Source organism: Thunnus albacares, chromosome 2, assembly GCF_914725855.1.
Source record: "Thunnus albacares chromosome 2, fThuAlb1.1, whole genome shotgun sequence".
Taxonomy (NCBI): Eukaryota; Metazoa; Chordata; class Actinopteri; order Scombriformes; family Scombridae; genus Thunnus; species Thunnus albacares.
The window spans coordinates 16,353,269-16,380,251 of record NC_058107.1 but is presented as its reverse complement, the minus strand read 5'-3'; the positions used below and the strand labels follow the sequence as shown (position 1 = coordinate 16,380,251).

General features: G+C 40.7%; 1 protein-coding gene across 9 annotated transcripts in view; it reads right to left on the bottom strand.

Annotated features, from left to right (window-relative positions):
- Positions 1-26,983, bottom strand: part of trpm3 (transient receptor potential cation channel, subfamily M, member 3) — a 150,918-nt gene that overhangs the window by 39,486 nt on the left and 84,449 nt on the right. For all 9 annotated transcript variants that reach the window (XM_044368870.1, XM_044368874.1, XM_044368883.1 and 6 more), the window contains 7 exons: positions 22,541-22,620; positions 20,863-21,064; positions 19,223-19,436; positions 17,433-17,557; positions 16,007-16,178; positions 4,953-5,127; positions 4,261-4,384 (listed from right to left, as the gene is read on the bottom strand). In XM_044368870.1, the coding sequence (XP_044224805.1) occupies positions 4,261-4,384; positions 4,953-5,127; positions 16,007-16,178; positions 17,433-17,557; positions 19,223-19,436; positions 20,863-21,064; positions 22,541-22,620 (1,092 nt within the window). The remainder of the gene's footprint in view (positions 1-4,260; positions 4,385-4,952; positions 5,128-16,006; positions 16,179-17,432; positions 17,558-19,222; positions 19,437-20,862; positions 21,065-22,540; positions 22,621-26,983) is intronic.

Sequence of the window (26,983 nt, the reverse complement as noted above, 5' to 3'; positions counted from 1 at the left end):
TGAACTCTCTATTACGCCTCATTTTCAAATTTACTCTCCATCAAAACCACTGATTTTCCCTCTCTTTTTCCTCTCCTCATTTCTTCAGTTCCCACCCTCCCTCTCTCTCTCTCCATCTGTCCCTCCCACCCTCTTTCCGTCTCTCTCGTGATCCATTTAAGTCACTCTGTCGTTCTCCTCGTCTTCCTCCTACTCATTCTTAGTCTCTCTTGTCAAGGAGGCGAAGGAACATTGTGGGCTGGTGGTTCCTCCTCAATATTTAATCCGAATTAAACATATAAGGACTATTCTGCACTCAATTATTCATACCAAGCTGGGAGATACCAGGACAGTCATCTTGCACTAACTCTCGCAGAGTAAGGGATCGAAATGGAGGGAGAGGGAGAGAGAGAGAGACAGGGGCTCTTCTCATTTAATAAGACCTAGAATTGGATTCACTCATTTTTAGCAAAAAAAAGAGCTATAACAAGCCCTGATATTATGTAAAGGCATTGATTCTTACAAAGTCTTCTCAGTGTACTTGTTTGACATTCATATGAAATTGTATGAATAAAAGAAACAAGCTACTTGATGTACATATATGAGGAAGACAATTGCCCTTATGATCCAGACAGATTGATACGCATGCAGTCTCTATATTCCCTTTCATTGCACTTTCATAACACACCATATGTATGCTTTACATCTGTTACCCTTCTGTAAAACTCGAGGGCGTGCATATTACTCGTTGATTAGCTTCGCAATTATTTCCCCTCCCTCCCTTTCCTGACTTGGAACCTAAGAATCTATCATCTATCGGAACAGATTTTTTTACCGGGAGATGAGCCAGCACGCTCCTAAATTAGACCAAATGAAAGCATAAAGCAGATAACTGGAACTATTGTTTGTAACAGCAAAGAGCACTTATCCGTTCTATAATTCACTGCCTAACTAAGCTCAGAGCAATATATTAATGACAAAATTCATCATGCTGCGTTGTGAAATGGGGATGTTAAAGCAGTAGTGATGGTTTTATACAGCGAACTATTTCACATTTATAAAAAAAAACGCTTAGAGGCACATACATACATACTTAAACATCTCAGCGTGCGCGTATTAAGCATCGCAAGTTTATTGACTCTTGATGTGAAGCGTAAACAGTATGATAAACAAAGCATGGGTATTAGGGAAATAACTGAAGCACAAAATGTCTGCATGAATCAACCAACATGTTGAAACTAAGGAACAAGCAAGACAGAGCCTCTCTTTAGTCCTCCTCCTTCTCTCGCTTACCCTCTCAAGCAGAAACACACACACACACACACACACACTCTCCCTCTATACCAGCCAGTCACCTTTAGTCTTTCTATTTTCCTCCTACTCTATGGTTTTCCTGCTGCAGAGCCAAAAAATAAAGAAATAAATGTAAAAATTGGCCGCCCTGGCACACTGGCAAACACGCACTGTCAATGTATCTGTCACACACACTTACCCTTCTTAGTATGAAGCACTGACCCAGGATAAACCTGCATTTGCTGCCAGTGTCAATGTGTGTTATCCAACCTGGTTTTGTGACCCGGACCTGGGTTTTCTCACAGGTTGGCTTTGGTGTACGAGGGTAAAACAACTTTTCTATGTTACCCTATTACTATAATATCTATCTTATAATAATCTGAAACTCGTAAACCCCGTTCAAGTTTCAGTTGATCAGTATTTTGTGATAATCTTCAGTTGCATGCCACTTGTGGGACTTTTCAGTTTGTTATGTTTTTGTCTGTTGGTGCGTTATCTATGTTGCAGTTGTCTCAGCAGTAACATAGTGTTACTGGCTTCTCACATCATTCATGATGACACGCACCTTATCTGTTTTAGTGTTAACCAGTCTGTGTTTGGTCCACCGTCTTCTTAATGTCTTGAGCCAGTCCTTGACGGGCTTTGGGACATAAGGAGCTGTCTCTTTTACTCATTCTCACATTTCTTTTTTTTTTCTCTTGCTCCCTTACAGTTACTCCCCTCCAATCTCACACACACAGACACACTCAGATCTGTGGCTTTCTGAGGGGGAACCCCTGTGATGCCTATCAGCCTGATAAATAGAAGACTGGTGAAACCAACTCAGTGAGGGAGAGATAAAGGTGCCAGACAGCAGAGAGTGAGATGACACATCTGTCCTGCTCTCATTCTACAATAACCACAATCAACTTGGCTTTTCAAGACTCTCTGCATGGTGCACGGGCAACCATAATGATTGCAGTGTGTGTCCGCTGAGAGAAGCCTGACTTTTTATGGAAGAGGATTGCCTCTACTGAATGCATTACCAGGGAGTATGCTATCAACATTTCATGTCATTGGTAAATGTTTTATGGCATTGTTAAGACTATGAGCCATAGATGACTGCTTATTTTTACATTCATACATAAAATATGAAGTACAGACTCCTGGATATGAACACCTATCCGATGTTGGCTTTCATTGTGTCTACACTGTGCTTTTTCTGATCATATAGATGTATCAGTTACACAAGTTTACACACTAGCTGTACTGCCCACTGGATAAAGAAGCCTGCTAAAAAGTTATTTTTCCCTTTGGCAGTAGGTGTAATATGAGAAAAAAACTAATTGGTATGTAAAACACACATATATTTATGCAAATGTGAGGTGGGGTTGGTGGACTATAGTATTTCCTGTATAGAAAACACTTGAGTTTTATTCTTGCTCACTATGGCAGTGGTAACAGTTGTGTAAATTCAGACAGAGGCAGCATCAGATTATCTGAGCTCTACAGCTGCTCTAGCTGAATGATTCACACCGTATTGTTCTGCTCTGGTGTATTGTGTTCAGAAGATCCATCAGTGTGAGCATCAGTCAGCTACTGGAACCCCACTGGGGACGCAATCAATCCACTTATACGCTGCACAACCATGACCAATGCTCGGCTGCCTGAAAAATACTACACTGAATCATGCTACGTGTCCTGTGGATGTGCATGTTTCTGTTTGTGTGTGTGTGGCTTGCATGTGCATGTAATTTAGATATTTCATTTGTATGATTCAGTGCTTGACAATTACTGTAATAACTAAAACACATGTTACAAGGATTATCTACGATTAACAGGAAAGACTAGCGCATGACAAATACCTGGTCGAGTCATCTTAAACCTTCCAGCCCTCAAGTTTTGAGAGGCTTAACTGAATTCTAGTTTTGTATTTTATTTTAAAAGTTGTGATAAAATGAGGCTTAGGTATGTGTGTATGCTACCAATTCTAATTTTTTTTTTTTTTTTTTGCAAATTACCACTGGCAGCCAGCAGCACTGATAGTCACTAATCTGACAAACACTCCCCTCCTTACAAAAGACATAGAACACAATGTTCAAAGCGAGCTGAGGCGAGAACCACCAAGTGGTAAATAAGTAAGAATTGCTGCAGAGCTAAGATACAGTAAACACTGCTAGCTTTCTGTTTGGTACACACTGCTTTATTAAGGATTTGTTACTCATAATCTTGTGTTTGAGGGTGTGTGTGTGTTTGTACGAGCACTTCATGCGATACCGTGGTGCGCATTTTCAATCACGATGTGCGTGCCACATACCATTAATGACTGTGTAAGTTACAGTGGCGGTTATGCCCCCTGCTATTGTGATGTAATGATTAACACATGCGCAAAAACACATATACATACAAATGCAGATAGGTATGACATACACACACGCACCACCACCTTTCCACACATGGCATTAAACAGCATCAATAAGAGGCTGGTTTCATGTGACTGACAGTGCTCTAAAGGGACTGAGACTCCGCTCCGGGGAAGAAGGATGTGTTTGACAGCTGTGCTTGATGTGTGTCTTGACTTAAACACTGCCAAAGGGGTACAGACTCTCAAGGTGGAGGCCATTTGGTCCCAAACGTCATCTGAATACATTTACATGCACTTAACATTACATGTCATACATAAAAGATGGGGTAATAATTGCTTCAATAAAAGTTTCATGATGAGAAAGCTTCATTTGACAAATCCATTTTACTCCTCCTTCACAGATTTTTCATTTTTGGACCTCTTTATACAGCAGAGACATCAAAGCTTAAGTTAATGATGTTATTGGTGTTATTAGTGGTTTAATGGTGTGCGCGCGTGTGTGTGTGTGTGTGCGTGCATCTCTCTTTGTGAGTGTTTCATGCATATATTGCCTTTTCTGCAGCTGCAAATATACACATACAAAACGTGTGTATGTACATGGATGTTTGCAGGGATGTGTATGTGTGTCTGTAAAAGACACTCACCAGCTCCTTCTTCTTCATGCACTCCATGAGTATGATGAACAGATGTTGGGCCTGTGTGCGGCTGTAAGTGAAAGTCTTCTGGATGGTCACCAGCAACTGGTCTCTTAGAGACTCATTAATTATGCTGGAGGTGTAGAAAAAAGAAAGGAGAGTGTCAGGAAGGGGGTCAGGCAGAGAGAAGGAGAGGAAGACAGTGACGGGGGAAGCAGTCAAATTAGATTTGTTTGTCAGTAAGTGGAACCAAGGTTGACTGGGACTCTCAGCGCTATTATGTCTTCTGAAAGTTTACCGTCATCTGTAACTGGATATATGAAGCGGTAAAAACTATTGAGAATTCATTATGTTTCTCGTGAGAAACCGAAAATGTTTACTTGTGTGTTATTAAATTCATGCATCAGCACATTCTTTTGAGAGTTCTTGCATCACTCAGTTTTTATACCAATGCTATATCTTTTCCCTTAAAATGCACAGAATTACACTGTTGCTGTAGAGCTATATACATAAAATTGTGAGCTGGCTGAGTCAAAAGCCACTTTAATCATTTAATAATTCAAATGTTAACACTGTCAATCACTGTGATTACAAACAATCTATCGAAGAAAACACAAGACTTCCACAGTGTGTAGTGCATTTTTCTATATTATAGTGGTTGTCCTTGGATTACAGTTTAATGTTCACGTGTGAGTGCATACCCTCCCTCCTCAGAGTATTTGTGTCCAAAGGCCAAGATGTCTGAGGCTCTGCCGCTGCCATCACACACCACCACAGGGACTGGAGGTGTGTCCCTGAGGTACTCCAGCACTATGGAGATCACGTTAGGGCCTCCCTCTACAATCAGAGCCACCACTGGCACACCCTGACCGATACCTGCACACAAATACAGAGTGGAAGCAGGAGAAACAGGGGGTGAGCGAATGATCGGAGAAAAGAACAGAGAGAGGAACAATACAGAAAAAAGGATAGAAATGTGAGAAACAGAGGAAGAGTAGTCAATAAAGAGGGTTTGTTACATCAGCAACACTTAATCCATGAAAAGAAAAACTTCAAATTTGCACAAGGTGCAAATGTGACACCTGCGATGTCTCCTGACTCTATTGTCAGGACACTGTACGCTTCCTAATTATGGTCGAGATTTTTCTAAAGAGCACCTGCACCAAAAATAACCAGCCCACTTTCTGTTCCTGTGACATGGGCATGTATGTGTGTGTGTGTGTGTGTGTTTGATAGTTTTAGAGATAAATCCCCCAACTGCTTCATACAAAAATGGCTCCTTGCTTGCTAATCACAGGCTATTTACGGTAATTACTCATAATTAGCAGGTGGGTTTTTCTGCACACGGTGAGACTACATACAGGAGAAGGTACTGTAGATATGAAAATTGTTCAAAGGAATTTCCTGCCTTCTTCTGGCTGCTCCTCTCTCTTTAGCGTCTGGTGTCCTCTCAGTACTCTATTTCTCATTATATCTCTGAAAATCCCCTTTAAGAAATAAACCCTGTAAACCCCCCCAGTCTCATCCTCCCTTACCCCCCTGTGTTCTTTCCCCTTTTAGTAGTCTCAGTCCAATCCATTTCCTAAACCCTTCTTTCTCTCTCTGTTCTTCTTTCCATAGCCACTCCACTCTTTTCCTCTTCCTCCCATCCTGTTTCATGTGGTTGTGTTTTCTGCCGGGTGTTTTGACTCTTCTAATTCAAAAGCCGTGTATCTTCCCCACCCAGCACCCTCATCTTGGTCTGCATAATTCACAGAGGAGAAAGCATGGTCTGTGTCTTAAACACGCAGGCAGACGAGCACATGCAAATGCATGCTTACATACTGTTTGCTCACATGTGCACACACACACACACACACACACACACACAAGCACACACACACACACATTCAGAAGCATACCCACCACACAGCCTTGCACAGCCTTGCAAGAGGGACAGTTACATAAGGAGAATATTTTAGGGGCCTCGCCTACAGTACTTCAAAGAGGTAAAACGTCACTGTGCTACAACACATCACATGACCATACATCAACCGCGCAGAATGTGAGAAAGGAGCAGACTAATGACTTGTGTTTTGTATCTGATTATTCCATTTCTTTTGGATGTCTATTTTGGCTGTTACCTGCCTGTGTGTGCGCGCACGTGTGTGTGCGCTTGCAGTTGTGTCGGATCAAGCATTGATATTGATGACTGGTGAGCTTTGGAGGCAACGCTGCAGTATCTAAAGCAGATTATTGTTCAACTGAAACCCACCGAGGAGCAGATGAGGAGGGGAAAGCACAGCTGTGTCATGGTTAATTGGGAGGAGAAAATTCTGCCTGCGCGCACACATGCACACATACTCACACAGATACAGACAGAGGCATGCGCACATGTGAGGAAACCACAAATTAAATACATTTCTCTTTTGCCTGACTACCCAAAAACAACAGGTGCATTTTAGGGTGACATTTGACCTCCCCTTCACAATAAGTTTTTCTAATTAGCTTTAGCCTCAGCTACTGTATGTATTCTTGTGGGAAACGTAGATTACATAAACATGAGGAAGCCACAACTACATTCATCCTATTCATTCTAATTAAAACAAGTTTTTCCCATTTCATTCTGCGGGTGCCCAAAGTGCACACGAATGGCATCAAAATTTGATTTTTTGATACAATCCTTGTTGCTTTTACATTTTATTTTACCCAAGTGCTCATTCTTTTACTGTGCTTTTTAGTTTTACAAGTACTCTTTTAACTTTTACAGACATTTGTATTATAATGTATGTGTGTTCGATTGTGGCCACCACTACAAAAACAGCCACACAGCCAGACTCTGTTCCTGGAGGCTTGTGTGGGAATTGAAGCCTTAAACTTAACAATATTAATGCTCTGCCAGCTGCTTCTACTGAAATTGCAATTTTATACTCTTTTTAAAATATAATCCTCTGATTGTTAGAAAACTGAGAATCCTTTGAATTATTTCCTCTGTGGAGGCGAATTCTATGGTCTGAACATTCCCTTTATATCGAATGAAACACTACGTATTTGAATACACGGACTGTAGTAACATGAGCCGGCACTTTTGAAAGAATATCTATTGTTCTAGATGGAAATGTAAACTCATAGCTTGAGAGCTAATCTGTTGAGAGTATTTAGTGAAGATGCAATCCTTCTTGACAGAGTTTACAAAGTGTTTACTCTGCAACATTGTTATGCAGTGGATAAATTCATCTTTTCTTCTCCCCATTTCTCTCTATACTCCTTACTTCTATACTTCTATATATACTCACTATAGTGTGCTTCTTTATGTTTGCTAAGCCAGAGGTTCGGTGGGGCTCAGCTCTTTATTAACAGCAGAAGAACATGTGCCCTTATAAGAGAAACCCCTAACTGACCATTTGCTAAATCCTTCCCTAAAATTATAATTTAGCAACCATACTAGAAACAGCAGGTCTGCAAAGCTTTGGATTTCTCTGCATGTTAAAGCAGTATGTGTGGGACTGCAGTTTTAGCCTTTCCAAAACCAAAGACCAAAGGAATGGATAGAGAGTGTGTTTGGCTGCTATAACGTTAGCATATGTGGTTTTTGGCTACAGTGGTAACCAGTGGTAACCTAATCCAGCATTACTTTCAAGGGCAGGAGTCACTATATAATCAGCTAACTACACAGTTTTGTGGGTTTACAGGCTGTGTTAAAAAGTCCTGCACCTCCGCTGTGTAGAAGCAGGTCATGGATTGTACTACTGTATATCAGACTGGAGGTGATGTTAGGTGTTCTGTACTGTTATATTATATTACCCCAGTATTATGTTTACCAAACACAGTTAGTCCATGTCCTCAAAGCCTTTTTTCTTGTAGCTTTAAAGCTGAATCATACTGTCCACACATATTATATTGATGATGTTACATTTTTTCCTTGTCAAACTGAGGATCCTGACTTTTGTTAGGTATATGTAGTTTTAGCCTCAGTCTATCAGCGTAAAATTATGTATCACCTTTGGTGACTGAAGGGTCACTGGCTGGAAATGATGAGACTGCTTTTGTCTACATCTGTCTGTCGTGTGTGACTCTGCCATCTGATTCTGAGCACCACTATAATACAAAACTCTTCTTATTCTTAAACTATATATTTTTAAAATCAGATTTTCATCCGTCTGTTAGATAAAATCCCAGATTTCGGGGCTAAAAGCCTTAGAAAGAATGCACAAGTTTAAGTCTGTCTCTACTGTCTTGTCAATGCTTTCAGCCTCTCCATCCCCTCTTCCAGTATTGAAAGTATCGAAGCACCATTCACACACTCCAACGCATCAGATAACACAATCGTCAGAACCCCCTACTCTCTCTCTGGCTCTCCTTTCTCTCTGTATCTCATCCATTGTTTTAAGCCAGTGCCCACACCTTATCTCTCGGGTGGGAAACTTGCCTGAAAAAGTGAGAAAAAGCAGGGGCAGATATAAAAGGACAGAGGTGGTCGATGAGACTCAATGGCCACAACTTTCTATATTTACCCGGCCTGAGGGATGCGGAAGTAACGAGGAACAGAGGGAATTAGGGAGGGAACGAGCTGCATGTAAGCGAGACACACATAACATGCTTAAGTGGTCCTAATTAAGGATCCAGCAATGACTCATCCTCTGCGTGTGTGTCTGTGTGTGCATGAGTGTGTGCAAGTGTCTGCCAGTTTGTCCTTGTACATGTCAAATTAGTATCAGCATGACTGGAGGAGGTGTGCTACAGTATGTGGGTCGTTGTCTTTGCACCCCTCCCTCCACACACAGACACAAACACCATTATCCTAGCAACTACTAAAGCAGATAGGAAACATCAGATCTGTGAAGGCAACATGACTCGACAGGCTACAGAACAAAAGGGCAGGGGGTACGGTACATTAAAAGGGCAAAGCTTCTCTCAAACTTTACTTTTTTTTCTTTTTTTTTTTTGTCATGTTGTGACATCAAGATATCCTGTCGTTTTTGACCTACTCAGAAGAATTCAGTTTGAATCCGATGGTCTGTGTTACATAGTCACTGATAATTTGTGCAAAATTATGGTGTTATCAAGGCCAAGTGAGCCTAAGAGAATCAATCATGAATGGTGTCACTGGCTGGGAAAAGACACTGCTGCAGGGAAATTGGGTTTAAAGGAATTTTATCCCATTGATTCGTATGTCAAAGTGTTGTGAGACTGTGTGTGTGTGTATATGTGTTTGTATAATTACATCTCTCCATCTTATAATCATGCATGCCTCATTTGGGAGGTGGTGAAGGTTATACAGTGTGTTTATGTACTGTTGTACACACACATGATACTGGGAGTATTATCCCACCAAGTCAAATAATGCAACTAAATGAGTTGAATTGGTATCGATTGATTCAGAATATTAAATGACAACTTTTAATCAGTTTCTTATGTAAAGACAAAAAAGAAGTTTGACTGGTCTTTGCTAAGATGTCATGTGGATTCAGCTCACATCACGTTGCATCAGAAACTAATAAGATACCTTATATATCTTTACTCTGCACTGCCTCTAAAGGATCCATAAAAGCAACAGTAAACATGTCATCACACCACAAGTGCTGCAGTCTCCCCTTCTGGGCAACCATAAATATGTCACCTTGTTTTGACTTTCACTCCAGTCAATCAGTGTTATTTTGGAAATGCTGGAATGCAGTAAGTCAAATTGAATTTATTGTATAGCTTCTGATCATGATCAAATTCCTGGAGGGTTTGTAACACTCATATTAGGAAACAATAGGTGAAAAAGCTTCACTTTCACCTGTTGTGCCTCCTTTAAGACAAGTTGTACTTAGTCAGATGGTTGCTTTTACCATCACAGTTCACACTAGCGATCATGCAACCCAATTCTTTCCACACCATATAACAAGTTGTCATCGATGCACATCCTCAACCTGGAACTATACCTGGAGCAAGTCTTGAATCCGACTATGCCTGCTACTGACTCTTTTATCTTTCCACCACAGGGTTGAACACTATGGCAGGTCATGTTTATCATTTTGACGTGTTTTTTGTGGCCATTCGTGCATGAGCACACCTTACCCCCGGATGACTTGAATTGAATTGTCCCCACGCTGTCTCTATACGCTTATTCTTGCGTGCCTGCAAATATTTTATGTACTGATCCACACCCACAGTGTCGCTTCAGTTCCGCTGATTTAAGCAGTCGTCAATACTGCACCTCCTCATGAACCGAAACCGCTGCCCAGGAGGCTCATGAAAAACTAATATTCATGTAGGTGACTGATAGTTTTGATTAACTTTAAACTGACCTGAATTAACTTTTTAAATGTAAATGGATTTTAAATGTCAACATACAATGTGCACATCATTATTTTCCTTGTGTTTCTGCTTTATTAAATACAGTTACATTCATCAGGGGGTGACATTTCTAAGCAATATTCAGACTGTGACACTGCAGCTGTGTGATATCTGTCAAAGCACAAAAGCCGCCAAATAATCCAGTTGGCCACACACTTGGACAGCACAAAGAAGGGTGATTTTAGTATCTGAAAAATCAACAACAGCATTTACGATGCTTGAAAGAAGAGCATTACAACCCTCTTGACTTCCCATGTACAGTACCATAGCTTAACTATAATCTCTTCTGTATGGGCTGCTCCATGGTGGAGGTCACAATGTCATGGCTAATCTGCAACGAGAGGCCTTACTGCTTCTGGATTCAATTACCCATGCTACTTCATCTTTTACCTATACTGTGATTAATGAAACCACTGCTATAGGAAGGTCAGTGAAGGTTACGCAGTTGACACACAGGTAAAAACACACACACACACGCTTATACCTACTGTATGCACGTATTCAATATACAGTACAAGGTACTTATGCACCCTTCTTTATATTCTTAGTAATTTAGGTGCACTGGAAGAGGGAGCACTCAAGATGCCTCATTCATTCTTGCATAAATTGATAACTTACTTCTTGTTTGGCCTGGAATAGGCATCCAATTTAAGACCGCAACAACGAAAGTGTGTGTGAATAAGATGCAGGGTTTGCTTATTTTGCTCTTGTTCAGTTTTAGAGGGAAAATAAGAAAACATGAATGGATGAGGATCATTACGTCCATTCTCTCACTGTTTTTTCAGTGAAGACACCTCAAGGTAATATTTTGTCTCACTGCCTGCATCCTCCTCTTGCTTTATATATTTCTCTTCCCTCCTTGCAAACCCTCAGTGCCTTTTCTCTGTCTTTATTTTCTCATTCTCCTCACTTCCTCTTTTATTTTTCCTCTATCTGATGCAGGTGTGTGATTAAAAAGCACTACAGCCACTGCTAGAGACATGTCAAAAGTGCTGTGCAATGTTTGAGTGAGCTGTGCTGAATGGTGCCAATCATTTTTGTGATTTTTTTTTTTCATCTTTGAGTTTGACTGCCAGCTTCAAGAGATGGAAAGGAGTAGTTAAAGAGGAAAAAAATGTCCCAGTGTGTGGGACTTTTAAGACCATAAATGAAAGTGTGTCATTATGAACTATAAATACAAGACTTTTTTGTTTTATCAATGATTCATCAACACTTACATTTGCAAATAATTATGGAATGTGTGTTCATGATCACTGTTGCTGCATGTTAAGTGTCCTGTGTTGTGTCACAGTAATCCACGTTCATTTGCATCTGAATCTCTGTCCATGTTCAACCACGCTAGACCACGCCTGGTTGAACAGATCAGGAAAGAGCCACGCATGTTAAGCAGCGCACAGAACTGAGCATTTACTCTAGCGTGTCAATGTGCTGACTGCATCCACCATATTTACAGTTTCTGCAACCCCAGTTGCCTGTCGTGAGATATTTATTTTGTTTACACCCAGCCTTAGAATTTCTTGTCCACTTTGCACCGAAGTGGGTACAAAACCACAGGAGTCAACACCCTCCACAACATCAAATATACAGTAGAGACTGGAGTATATCTACAAGTATGTGGAAGGAAAACACATACACACCTTGTCACCATGGGTGGTGTTAAAAGGTTTAGGGGCTGCACAACTGTGCTCCAATGATGAGTTCTGACAAGTGCCAATGTTGCCACCATAACTTAAGATGGAAATGTGCAAAATGACCACAGCTATCTTGTGGCAAAAGGAAATCAATATGCAGCAAAGGTTCAGTAAATTCATCACGCCCTAGAAGATTTGTTGAGATGTTTTTTGCAATATTACATGTTTAATGTATTATGTGTTTTTCTAGCTGAACCAAAACATCCATACATTTGTTATATAGAATGGATTCACATGTTTAAAAACTAAATAATATTGCGGAGCCAATTTGATTGCTACAGCATTTCCACCAGTCAGATGGTTATAGCCGTTGCATAGAAAATTGCACACTGGCACAGTAGGATTAGCTACAGGATTGCCTAGACATCACAAAAATACCACAGGGGGAGATTACGCATATCTATCAACCACACTTCTTTTATCTTGTGTTTGTGTGCAGTGTGTGTGACGGTGTGTTAAGAGAAAAAAAGGAAAAAAAAAGAGCTTGTGGTTATGTGTGGTCTACAACCCACATGTCAGGTCATTCAAACTAAACTGCTTTTTCCCTCTTTACTTTCTTTATCCTCATTTCCTTGACAGGACTCCAGGCTACAGTTGGATCCCACAGGGGCCCTGCTGTGAGGAAAATTGATGCACTGCTCGATTGACCGTGGACAGGTAATCAAATCAAGAAATGGTCCTTGTCTTCCAACCCTACAGCAGTAAATGAGGAAGTAAGGGATACACATGCAATATGTGCAAAACATCATACTGGCACATACACATACAGCAATCGCACATCTAGACATGTGAGCAGCATGTTTACTTGAAAAACTATGTAATAGCCGTGGTACAAGAGAATGAATTTGTGGCGTGTTTATGTCCTTTTGGTGTATGTTACCCTATTTTGGGGTGAAGTTGTGCTCAGGGCTGTTTTTCTAGTGAAGTTTTATTTAGTACCTGGGGATTAAAAAGGGGCCCAAACTTCACAGCCAAAAGATTTGAAAATTAGTACTGAAGTTGAACTTGTAGTCCTTCTTTGAGTCATGACTCGGTCAAATCTGAATACAGAAATGATACACATATTTTTAGACTCGGTGTGACTTACACCTCTTATGTGTATCATCTATAAATCATAAAAGGAAGACACTCTCTATAACTCTAGAACTGAGAATCATCACATTTTTAAGTCTTCTTCAGGATTAAAGTAATCCAGTTATCTGTACATACAGTATGTGCAGCCATTTATAGTACATTGGCTAGTCTGCAGACAGAAACTGCTGATATCTGATTCGGCATACTTTTAATGGCACAAATTTGTCAAAATGTGAAAAAATAAAGGCTAAAAAAATGGGGCGCAAATAGTAGCCCACAGCTACATCAGTGAATCCACAGCAATGTTGTTTACATCCCCCAAAGCATTATGGGAACTGTAGTTCCAAAACTGAGAGCATGACAATCCCCTAAATCAAAGTAAGATAATGAGCAAAAAATAATAACAGAAGTGACAAAATCCATCAATATAAACTCTTTTCATGTTGACACTCTCCTCTATCCTTTCATATACAAACCCTGACATGCAGGCAAAAAACGTAATTATCACCATCTGAAATTGGCTTGGGGATGCTGGTAGGTTGGTGGTGTTGTGGGGGAGCAGTTGTCTCAATTTTGTCTGGGACTTTGAAAATCCCTGCTGTAGACTATACAAAAGTGTGATTTTATTTTAAGTTTGCCTTTTCATTGTGATGTAGTTCAGAAACAATTACCTTAAAACTAACAGGGCTATCTCAAATTAGCTTTATGATAGTGTTGTAAACCTAAACATTTCTAAAAAATGTTTAAATTCCTGACCACAATAGCTTGATTTACTACATGTCTTCAATCTAATTTACAACATGTCCAGACAAAAGAAGGTACTTGCTTTGATTAAATAAAGAGGATTCAAAGATATAAATACTATGAGTATAAGAGTGATTTTGATCGGGGCTATGGATCTATTTCTGCTGATACAGCACTTGTGACATATTGTAACTGCTGCCAACCTGAGTGTCAGGTTATAAAGCTGAAGCTGCTTATCAGTGTGACCTCGGACACGGCTGAGGTTAAGGTTAGTGTGAGTCTGTGGGTGATGGCTCTGTGTTACGGATGGCCAGCAGAAGAAATACAGTACACATAATCACTTCTCTCCTTGTTTCATTAGTAGACCCCATGCAGTATTAGTCCTCACCTTGGATGCGGATACAGGTTAAAACAAGTCAAATGATGAATTTAAATTAGGAATGTTACCATTATATGGATGGTCAGATGCTTGTATGACGACTGGGCGTCCCTTTGCCTTCCCAGCCCCTTTTGTATGAGTCCAGGCATAGGATGACAAAGGGAAATCCATAGGTCACATGACTGGATGATGAGCAGAGAGGAAGTACATTTCTGTACCTGTCAACCTAAGGGCCATTTTTTAAACCCCTGAAGCCGAGGAGTTCAGAGAAATGTGGCAGTGATATAGGTAATACCCCCATAAAAAAAAACAAAAAAAAAAAAAAACAGTTTCGTTGTGAAAGTGACATTTAACAAACTCTTAAAAAGTCCCTATCAGAGAGCATCAGCAACCCATCTGACAGGGAACAAAAATAACACTGACAAAGGTCTGGGTCATGATATTGCTCTTGACACTGTAACCATGTATCCATTTGGTAACACCTATTTCCTGACACTCTTGGTTTTGAAATAAGCACTGATGTTAAAATGATCGCATTCATGTCAACCAAACCCTTGAGAAAATATTATAAAATGGCTTTATGTTGACGACAAAAGAAGGTCATAAATAAAACACAGCTGCAAACACCATTTCTCTGACTCAGGTCTCTTGCACTGTCAGGTTTGACACATTCTGAACAATGCTGCGAGAGGCTATTGAGAAATGCATTTAAAGGGTATCAGGGACGTTTGTGTGTGCTTGTGACTTTGTGCGTGAGAGAAAAAGCATTTTGTATTCATGCAATTCCATTTGGTTTCTAGCTAAGGTACATTGTGGAAATTGAAAACGGAGAAATGCAATGTGACAAGGGCTGAACGGCGGATGAACACTCTACACGCAAGCAAATATGTGCATGTGCAGACACAAATACACATTAATACACATTACTTTCGACTGCAGTGTGCTTCAACACTCTGTTATTCATATCTGTCAGAATTTATAAAAATAGACCAAATATCAGAGCATCTTCTTGTCTGTGATGTTGCCCCAAAGATCTAAAATACCACCATCAAGGTAAAAATACTATAAAAACACAAACACATCCGATCTACATTTCATTCTTTTCAGTGGTTGTCTGTGCTTGTCATTACGTCGCTGTTTGTTGGCTGCTTTGGTAGCTTTGTGTGGCACCTCAGAACAGGAGCACACAGATTATCCAGCAGGTTCATTTGAGGAAAGATTTCATCTGAGCTGTCAGGAAGCTTTGAAAGAAAAAATAAACCCATCCTTAAGGGAGGGACAGGTTCAAAGACTCGTGGAAGTTGTATCACAGCTTGCTAAAAATACACTGTCTAACAGCATGTGTTCGGTATAAAGCAGGTAATAATAATTTTAGTCTGGTCGCAGCTATAAAATAGAGTTTGAACCCAATTAACCCACAGTGGTGTCGTTGATAAAACGAGGACTGCAGTTTCATTATGCTGTTATCGCTCGCTGTGTCATTTAAGAACACCTCTTCTGGTTTAGGGTAAGTAGGTCAGGCATATATACGGTGTACTCCACTCACGTGTGTTGATCTTCTGCAGGGAGATGTGTTTCTCCAGCTGGCGTCGCAGTTTGACCTCAGCGCCGTACTTTCCTGTGGTGCCATTGTCTGCCAGGATGAAGTGGGAGTGGAGACTGTTCAGAACCGTCAACTTGCTCATTGGGTTGGACATGGTCTGGTATGGACGCACCACCTAACCAAGAGAAGATAACATTGATCAGCTAGACAGCACTCTGCTGACCAGGATACGTGACAGTTTGACAACGAAAAATATGACTGGTGTTGTTCTATATTTTTTATTCTTGACAAATCCAATAAAAATACCAAAACCAGCAATGCATTAGTGTCTGAATACTTTCAGACTTCCCTAACCTATCTGTAGCACTCAGTCCCATTTGTTCCTAATGAAGTCATAAATCTTTAAAAATGGGTCACAAATATGTAGTTTCATTTTTTTTGCAAAGGCTCGCTAATTTCCTAAAATAGCTGGACACAAACAAGACTTTCACAGGGAGTATGAACAGGAGGACTGATTACAGCGAGGAAAACCTCTTTCAGTGATCATAGGGGCACCTGACTGTTGTTTTAAGACACACTTGAAAAATTGTGACCCTTTCCTTTAACATAAATCAAAAAGTGTGCACACCCAAGCATAGGCATCAGATTGACAAATGTTTCTTGAAACATTTGGCTCTTGATAAATGATGACAAAAAATAGACGATACTGTGAGTTTACTTCCATGTCACGTGTGTTTTCAAAGGCTACTGCTGTCTGTTGTATTGAAGGTTTGACTGCAGCTAAAAAAAGACACTAAAAAGCATTAATAACACAATTCTTAATTTTAAGTCACACGTGTATTGACTTATTTATTTAAATTACACACCCGCTAACCTGGGCCAATATTTATACTATATATATATTCATATTACATTGAGACTGTGTCTCAAAAGCTTTGATGTGGTCTACTGGGGCAGCGCCTGACAAGCTGGGGTAAACTCATCTGGTCATGAGGCATAGAGTTGAGACCAATCAAGCATAAAAAAGAGCTTCAGCGCTTAATCATCTCATTTCAGCCACCAGTATTAATCGGCTCTGCTTGGCTTGTTCAGTAGGACGGAGCGCAGCACATTCTGATGAAATTTTAACTATAACATAACATTGATTGCTGAGATTTGAATGAGTCAGCGTGTATTACGCGGTCTCATGTGGTTCCTCCAGCTGTCCAATTCAATTTAAAGGAGTGTTTATCACTGATTAAATCGACTTACTCAGCATCTCAGTTAATATGCTGTCATCAGCAATTTTCAAGCTCTGGTGAACTCTGGACATAACATGGCATTTTTCACATATACACGCAAACAAGCACTAAAGCATGCAAGCGCTGCCCACTCTGTTACTGTTTCACATTGTTCTAGCTCTCTTTCTTTCTTACTCTTTTTTACTTACATCTTTGCCAACAAGATCCTCCTGATTTTCTACAATGCCCCAAGGAGCAATGCCAATGGTGCAGATCTTCCCTCTTGACTTAGAGGCGTGGTCTTTCAGTGCATCACCCACATGGCGAATCACCCCTGTTGGTGTGTGTGTGAATGTGTGTTTGAGAGAAGGATAGAGAAACAGATAACAAAACAGGTTTGTCACGATCAATGCGGAACCTAAACTTAGATAATGATACACTGTGCTGTGAAAGATAAACAGATTCTATTAGACGCAGAAGACGACGGCGTGGCAGCCAATGTGAATGCGCACACACACGTGCGCACACACACACACACACACAGCTTCAAACACAGACATGTCGGATCTCCTGGCCTCTGGTTCTTGTCCTCGGGGGAGTGGCAGTCAGACCTGGAGGCCATCTTATCCCATCTCTCCTGCTTACATTATTCTTTCTCCACCTCCAGCCTCAACTCCAATCCATCCCTCCATCCATAATTCAGGCCCCTCTCCTCCTCTTTCTTGCCTCTGCACCCATTCTGTCACTAAATCTTACTTTCTATTCCTTTCTGTATTCAAGTGTGTGCATTCCACGGCGTCCAGTGTTGTACCCTTCATTCCATCCGTTCATATCTATCCTATTAAACATTTTTTATCGCCTCTTATTATTTATCCCCTCTGTCAGACTTCATAGCTGGTTCTCATAATTTCAGAGCTGTTTTTAAAGCCCACTTCCATCCCTCCACCTCCTATGGTTCTCACATACAGTCCATAGCTGCAGATCCAGTCTACTGAGCTCCTCATAATCCCTCCCGCTCCAGGTCAAATTCATCCAGCTTTTCAGCTGAAGATCTAAATCCAGGAGGAGATCTCTTACGCTGATCTTCTCCACCCACAGTGTCCAGACTGTACCGGGGAAATTCCCTTATTGCCCTCAAGGTAGGGATACACCAATCCGATATGCTAAATCAGAATCTGCCCCAATGCTGACCTTATTAAGCAGATGAAATATTGCCACACCGTGACCGATGCACATAAAAACTGTTTGTCACTGTCATTATAAAATTCAATGTTTCTGCTACCTGTTACATTCAGTCAGCGATGGCAGACTGCCAAGTCAGCTTTTAGTGCCACAGCAATTTCTATGTAAAGTAATATGGCTGCATATTACTTTCCATAGAAATGATTGCAGTCACTTCCATGCAGAGAGGTATACAGATGTTAAATTAAACTGAGGTTTCGGAATCCGTATCGAGGGAGAAAAAGTTGGATGGGTGCATGCCTTCTTCAAGTAAAATTTCACGATAAGCCCTGATTGCCTTGTCAGTCATTTCTGTCATGCAGCTAATAAGAGAATATAAACTTGCCTTACTTTACTTTCAATAAATAACTTCATCTACATGTGAGTGTCTATAAGCAAGTTAAGTGCTCATAATATACTTAGATTAACCTTTTCTCCATGCTCCAGTGGTTCAACATCTTTACAACCTGATGGGGCTTGTTAAATTATTTATTTAAATCAAAATTTACTAGCAGATAACTTATGAAGAAAATTTGAGCACACTTATCATGCCCCTAGCACAAGTCCATGTTTGTAAAGAAAATAAGTTGGGCTCTACAGTGCTGATAAAATATCCCATTTAACATTTCTACATTATACATAAAAAATAACACTCAAGGGAATGTATCACTTTTGAGACTATTTCTTTATGTTGGTATTCAAAATAAGCTGCATATTATGTGGTGAAGTGTACAGTGTAGTCCTGCTCTATGTCAAAAGTGCCCTGAGATAACGTCACCTGTGTTGACCCCTCCAGTGAAGATCCAGGCTCCGGTTGTCATGGCAGCCTTGATGAGCCCTTTGCCAAAGACCTGCTTGAGTTTGGGCTGTAATTCAAAGTTCTGCAGGCCCCCGTGGACTGAGATGAGCAGCTTGGGCAGATCCAGCTGCCACTCCTTGGTCATCAGGTGGAGCAGCAGGTCAGGCTTGGTGTCATAAGACACTCGCACGTACTGCAAACAGTAGGACATGTGTCAGTGACGTAAAATAGCACGTCTGCATCACCTTCACCACACATGACCACACATACAGACAAGAACGCACATGCATACACAAATACACACGCTGTTTGTTACAAAAGCATTACAAGTGAAACAAATCTGTGAAATGAAAACAAAATTATGAAATGTAAAAATATCACATGGACCAGTGTTGCAGACCTGCCTGAGGCTTTTATTTTAACTATAAAAGTATTGAACAGATGTTTGCTAGGATTGGAGAACCACATGCATTATAGAACATCTGTTTATCTATCCCATACAGCCTCAGACACCAAACCTGACATGTGTCTGGATGAATAATTTAACACTGGGAATAAATCAGACATAATTCAACCATAATCATCTGAATTCCCTGAATGCTACAGTATGTGTGATGTGATTTCATCGCCATGGTTATCACAAACAGGGACTTTTGGGATGGCTCATTTCATCAGGCAAAGCTTGATCTGATGCAGTCACTAGAGACAAACTTCTTTTTAATCAACAATTATATATAATTATTTCCTAATTATATACATTTGATTGCTTTTGCTGCCTTGAGTCATTCTGATATGAAGCATTTTTTCATTTTGCATAGGTGTGATGCCTTAAATTGGATTATGTAGCTAGCTGTGGGGCTAAATTACAGTGTAATTTGAATAGAAGCTCGATTGAGGAAGGTGCACAAGGACTCTTGACTCTTGACTCTTTAATCTCCTTTTAGTATTTGGACTATATGTGAAATGTATTAACTGGCCATCATTGGCACAGTATATTCAACCATTTTCACAGCACTGGTGTAAACTACCATCCAGATCAAAAGGCTAAAACATTTTACTCAAGTATCTAACATGTTCCTCATCTTTTGTGCTGTCAAGCTGCACCAGATTACTGCAGCTGAGGTAACATATCTACAAATAACATTCAATTACTATGTACTTTCAACTTTTGGCTACCGTCTTCACCAAAATGTTTACAATCCTCTCACAGTATACAGTATATTCAGCAAGGAACACTCAGTATACTTTATCTTTGACAACACAACTTATGTCAATAGAAAATCTCATGTTATTTGTCTCCTTCTTGACATCCATGTTTAAATATGTCTAAATCTACATTTATATGTCCAGCTTTCTTGCAAGTTATTTCAGACACTGAACATCAGATTGTGACAAAATTTGATGGAACGATGCATCTCACTAATACATTCCACGATTTTCAAAATCACACTTAGTGTAATGCTTTCTGCCTTCTGTGTATTTTTGGACATCCACAACTGCAAACTACACTGTGAGGGTGATCTGTACTTGTTTGCCTTGAGACATTGACTATCTCAAGGAGCAAGCTTTCTCCAGGATACTGACAACATGCTAAATAAAAGATTTGTTATGGGATTCACCATGGCTTTGTTGGAGTGTCCTCCTCCCTGGAACTCAATGGTGCCGAAGGCATCGGTGGGGCTGAGCTGTGTGTGTTTGCTGATTGACCACTTCTCTGACAGGCTGTCATTCTTGGCCAGACGCTCTGCCCTGTCATTCTGACTGGATGGGATGCCTGGGGGCATGCCCACATGCTGACCTATCAGACGACCACAACAGCACCTGGATGAGAGAAGGAAGTAAGAGTGAATGAAAGGTTGCTATATTACGTAGTTTTTTATAGAGAATAATTGAAATCCTGAGACGTCGGAGCTTGAAGAGAAGGAGAAAGGAGAGGGTGGGAGACGGGGATGGTACTGTATATAGGTGTGTGCGTGACTGAGAAAGGAATAGAAAAAGTGTGAGAGCTGACATAGTCATGTGCATGTCAGTAAGAGGTGAGGTGACAGCCTGCCATCTGACTTTCATCTCCTGATAAGGAGGGGAGGATGAGATGGATCCGTAGGATTTGTAAATCCCCTGCAATCTTTTATTGGCACTGTTTCTCTGTCTTTTTGTTTTCTTCTCTTAACAAACCTCTGTCTATCTCTCTCCCTTGCTCTCTTGTCCCTTTCAGCAACTACGGGAGACAGCAGGATGACAGTTACATGAATTGTAGCATTCCTACACGAGTACATGCTTATTTAGATGTACAATGCAGCTTTCATATTCTATGTTTTAACCCTGCAGGATGGAGTGGGAACCCTGGGTGGAAAGGGAGTCAGGAGGCTTTGATTATAACTTCATGTTTCCGTCATCTCTTACCAAAGCTACTATGCTTTCCTCTGCCTTTACGCATCAACACAAGTGTTTTTGACTAAAAAGAGAAAGGCTGATTTGATCTCCGGGAACATCTCTTTTCCCTCCCCCTGCTCCTGGCCTACACTCACTTTCCTCCAGTTATGATAATTCTGTTTATCTAAACAAACTGTGGCATTTCCTGTGTATTTGTATGAGTGCGTCTGGAGGCCGTTTCTGCAGGAATTAGACTCGCCTTTTTCAATTTGTCACCCAGAGCAACAGCATCAGCTGTAGTACAGGTTTCGATGATGTCGCTGTAACAGTGACTTTGCAGAGGAGAATGAAAGAAATTTTGATAGCGAGTGGGAAAGTACCTCTCAAAACCATGTTTCATTTTCCTGAAGTGCTCTTATCATTACAATAGTGTTATTGTATTAGTATTATAAGGACAAGGACTTTACAAATGTACTCATACTGAAAGTGGATATGCAATACATCTTAACTATTGCTTACATGAATAACCTTTTAAAATGATGAGGAATATTTGGCTGTTTTCATGCACAGACCTGGACTTGAATGTTGCAAATGTCACCAAAGGAGCTAAATTCGCTATTTGTGGTCAAAAAATATATAATGTCAGTATTTTGGCTGATTAGTGTAGAACATGTACCTGTGATGCAACTAGAGACCATTGTGATATTACTCAGAAGCATGATTTAAAAGGTCAATAGCGAAACAAGGCTCTTAATCTACTGTTTGAGAGGTACGCTAACACATTCACGACACACACATTAGCTCCTGTAACTTTTATAGCAAATAAATAAGCAGCTGAATCCTAAATATAACAGCTTCTTCAAACTCAGAGATTCTCCGACTTTGACAGAGACTATACTGAGACAACAGTACATTCTTACTTACCTATGGTGGTCTTTGGCGCTCACTATGATATGAACACATTCTCTCTTGCTGAACGCTCTTTCTATCCACGATTTCTGTGCCTGTAGAAATAAAAGACATAAAAACTCGGTCAGTCTTTGTCAGATAATGGAGCTGTGACCTGAACATGAAGGAGTGACAGCAGACATACAGAACATCATGAGCAGCCTCCTGTTTGACGGAGCAGTTCACCTGTAAAAGAAAAGGTCTTTTTTGTTCTTCAAGAACTGAGAAGGGCTGTGTTTAGAGGCTGTTTGCTGTGTAAAATGACACAGTGTTAACTTGTTGTACAGAGATTTATCTGCCATTGACTACAGTATTTCCCTGCAAGCAGCAGCCCAGTTTTCGGGGACAGAAAACCAAGCATACACTAATAGATGTTGGACCCAAAATCCCAGAAGCACTTGGAAACTTTAGTTTTTTTTTTTGGCCATTTCGCCTTATTGGACAGTTGATAGTGTAGAGGCAGACAGAAAACGAGGGGGAGAGAGAGGGGAATGACATGCAGCAAAGGTCCCTGGCCAAATATAAACCAAGGATGCTGCGGTTTTACGGTAAGTGCAAGAAAAAAATGAAGAAATAAAGAAAAATCGGAAATTTAGGAAGGAAAATCACAGCACTTTGGAAATGGCATGGATACACACACACACACACACACATAGTAGATGTGCTCACTCACACATAATTCACACGCTGAAGACACTCTGACAGAAATGTTTTATGTTATTCAGCGACTCCAAACCAAACCAGATAAGATGAACTGGGAAAGATAAGTGTTAAAAGCACTGAGGCAGTAAATATTGTCACTCTTATGTGCAGCCAGCTGAGTGTGTGTGTGTGTGTGTGCATACTGTACATGCATGTATGTGTATGCAGCTCTATATGTGTCATATGTGTGATCTTGTACTGTACAGTATAGAAAGACATCCTCAGCATAATACAGCCAGTTGGATGGTGCATGTGTGAGACTGGGATGCTGCGCAGTCACATCTGCTGCAGGTCTGAATGACAGAGCAACTGACTGGAGCCAATTATCCTGCTACACACATGACCACAAAGACACTGTTGAGCCGCAGAGCCAGCCTGAGATACATATGCAGCACAGGATTAGAGACTGATACACATCTGTATAGATGAGACAAATGCATGCATGAATCCTTGTTACATACAAGCAGGACAAAAGGCAATATGCTGTATGAAGGGAATCTTTCTTGGGGCTAGTAAGAAAGGGCACCGTATCCTGAGAAAAATATCAAGTCTGCTTGTTTCATCTTTTAACTGCAGTATAAATAATGATAATAAAGCTTTATCAGCGACCAGAGAATTGTAGCAGCAATGAGCAGTCTCTGGTAGAGATTATGGTGTACCTGTACATGCATGTAAAGTCGCATTCTCACAACAAATAAAAGTGATCTCATTAAAAAAGGTACCATGAAAAGTCACAATCTGAAATACTACACTTGTTTTATATATCCCACTCCAACACTAACAGGAAACTATGTTGTTTTGGTGGCATCCGCTTGTATGTGTGTCTGCTTTCAGTCGCAGGTTTCTGCTACAGAAGAGATCATCTTTTCTGTTATTGTGCAGTTAAAAATGGGAGCACATAAAAGGGCGAGAATGGGAATGGATTTTTTTGTGCCGTGTTCGAAAGTGAGATTTGAAAGTTCACCTGTGGGCCTGTTAAGAGCAGTCCTTTCAGGTTTCACAGGAGGAGCTGCTTAAACGGCTATTTTACAATTGAACATAACAGAAGCTAGACTGTAGTTCAGTGCACTAAAGCTGGGAACAGATTTGAGGATTATTTAAACCTACAAAGACTAGAAACATCACACAAAATGACTATTTCCACCTTACATATTCTTTAGTCTTGGCAGCTGAAACGGAGCACATACTTGACTAAGTAAATACAGAGAAAACACACTGAGGATTGGTAGACTATGAACAGATTAGCGACAGCAGGCAACCACTGAAACCATCTCACAAGAACACACATTCCTGTACCAAAGCTGATTAACAGGGAAAGAAATGTTAAATTGGGAAAAGAGAGATGAGGGCAATGTGCTCTGTTTTATTTTTATAATTATTTCTAATGTTAATTCAAGTTGTATGTATCCAACTTGTTTACAATAACTGTAATGAGAATGACAGTCAGCTACTGGATCAAAAGACAAACAAACCCAACTTCTTACAACCAGTCATCATGCCCCATCATATTTATATTTACATTGTAGCATGCATCCCCACCTTACAATGACTGAAAGACTTTTACTGTCTATAATGCTTTCATTGAGTGTTATTCTATGTTAAAGAAATAGTCTAGTTTATTCAAAACAGTTGTTTATTCCATGCTGTTTGATCTAAAAATTTGTGTTTCTGTGATAATGCGCATGTTACGTTGTGCCATTTAAACGTATAACTACTCAGCACTTTGTGGTTCAAAGGTTGCACTTCCTGGATTGACACCGCCATTCCAGGAAGTGGACTATGTCTGTATGAAGTTTTGTGGCTACGGAGCACAACACCAGCGACTGAATGTCCCAACCAGGAGGACACACAGAGCAGACTCCCAAACCCACAGCAGAGGGAACACAACAGCCATGAAAACAAAAGGACAGAGCTTTTTTTTTTTTTTTTTTTTCCCCCTCCTACTTTTCATTCTGGGAGAGCTGCCCCGGCTCGTCTCCCAGCCAGCAGAGCTGAGAGCTGCTTGTACAGGGCTTTCCCCACCACCACGGCTACAACAACACGCCCCATCCGCCTGACTGGCCCTGTCACACCACGGCACGCCAAAACCCACCGCAACCGGCCACAAACAGGCTCGGCCTGCACACAGGCACACTTACCCTAACACCAGACTTCCCACGATTAACCATTACTCTGGGGGGCTGGGGGCCTGCTTTTAGAGAGCACCCTGGCCACGATGACTCAGCGGGCCACAACAACACCCCCAGCCCCATTCTTTCTCTGACATGCTAAAACTGTGTATTCATCCGCCGGCTCATCCTGACACAAACTAGATCCCTTCCAGTGGTAACGGAAGCTGAGGTTGTTAGATTTGATTAGTATTGACGGGACTGATGGCAAAATCACAAACGGTCACGCAACGCAAAAAGCCTTTTATGTTCTTTAAGAAAAGTCCTAAAAATTGACCGCAGTAGCTTAACCCCGACATTTGTGTAGCAAGATTGCTTTCCTTCTCTCTGCACACTGTCCTTTACTCTGCCTTCTTCGATTTTAAGTTGTCTTTTTTTTTTTTTTTTTTTGTATAGATACGGGATGTACATTTCCTCGCTGTGTCTGTCTCATACTGTCGCATCCCTTTCTCTCGCTCTTCCTCTCACGCTCTCTAGTGTTGCTTATGAGATTTGACATGGTATGATGAGATGGCACATGGCCTGCACTCCATGGTGTAATTAAGATTTATCACTAGGGCACACTCACATGCACCCACACACACACACACACATATACACACACAAATATACCAGCCATCCAGCAAAACACTAGATTGAGTCTTGTGCTTGTGTGTGTGTGTGTGAGAGAGAGAGAGAGAGAGAGAGAGAGAGAGAGAGAGAGAGGAGTGACTGTGTGGCAAGTGAGCAGCATCTGACAGCCTGTTAGGGATCCTGACTCCATTACACTCAACCTCCGCCACCGCCACCCTCTTCTCCCTCTGCTCTCTTCCTCCCTCCTTTACTATTGTATCTCCTTTTTGTTATTGGCACTGGCAGGGAGCTGAATTGGGAACTATATCCAATCAACGGCCTCATCTCTCTGCTCTCTTACTGTTCTTCTCCACTTTTTTTTTTCTTTTAACAAACATGAATGACCCAACTTTTATATGGGTGGGCATGGTTCATGGGTAGCTGTAGCATTCTTCTATAAAGCCTTATTTAACATTAAATATTAGTGACGAGAGTTTTCAGATACATCTATTCCAAAAAAGTGATTACAGCCTTATCATCACTTTTCCTCTTTTACTGCAAAAGTCTTTGTCTCCCTCCCTTTGTGCAACTTTTCAACTGCTGCGGGAAAATTTGGTTTTTACTGCCAGCTCAGCGATAGACACAAAAAACCAGGCACAGCTGCTTCCCTTTTTTAAGTAAATCTTCATTGTTACCTTTCGCTGACTTTCATATTAATCAAGATTAATATCATAAATCAGACAACTATTACATTTTTCAAGAACCGGTCTCAGGAAACAGTGATCACATTCACTTTTACTGTGTGATAAATCAGGTTGGTCCAAGATGACACCACCTTCATTGGATGAATATATCATAAAAGATACAGTCCTGCTGCGGCACATGAGAGTAAGAGAAGAGCAAAGACGGAAGCTTAACAGTTAAAAGACAGAACCGACATCTTAATGCATATTTAGTTGTTACTCTTATTAGTGATGTTTTTTGATTTGTGGATCAA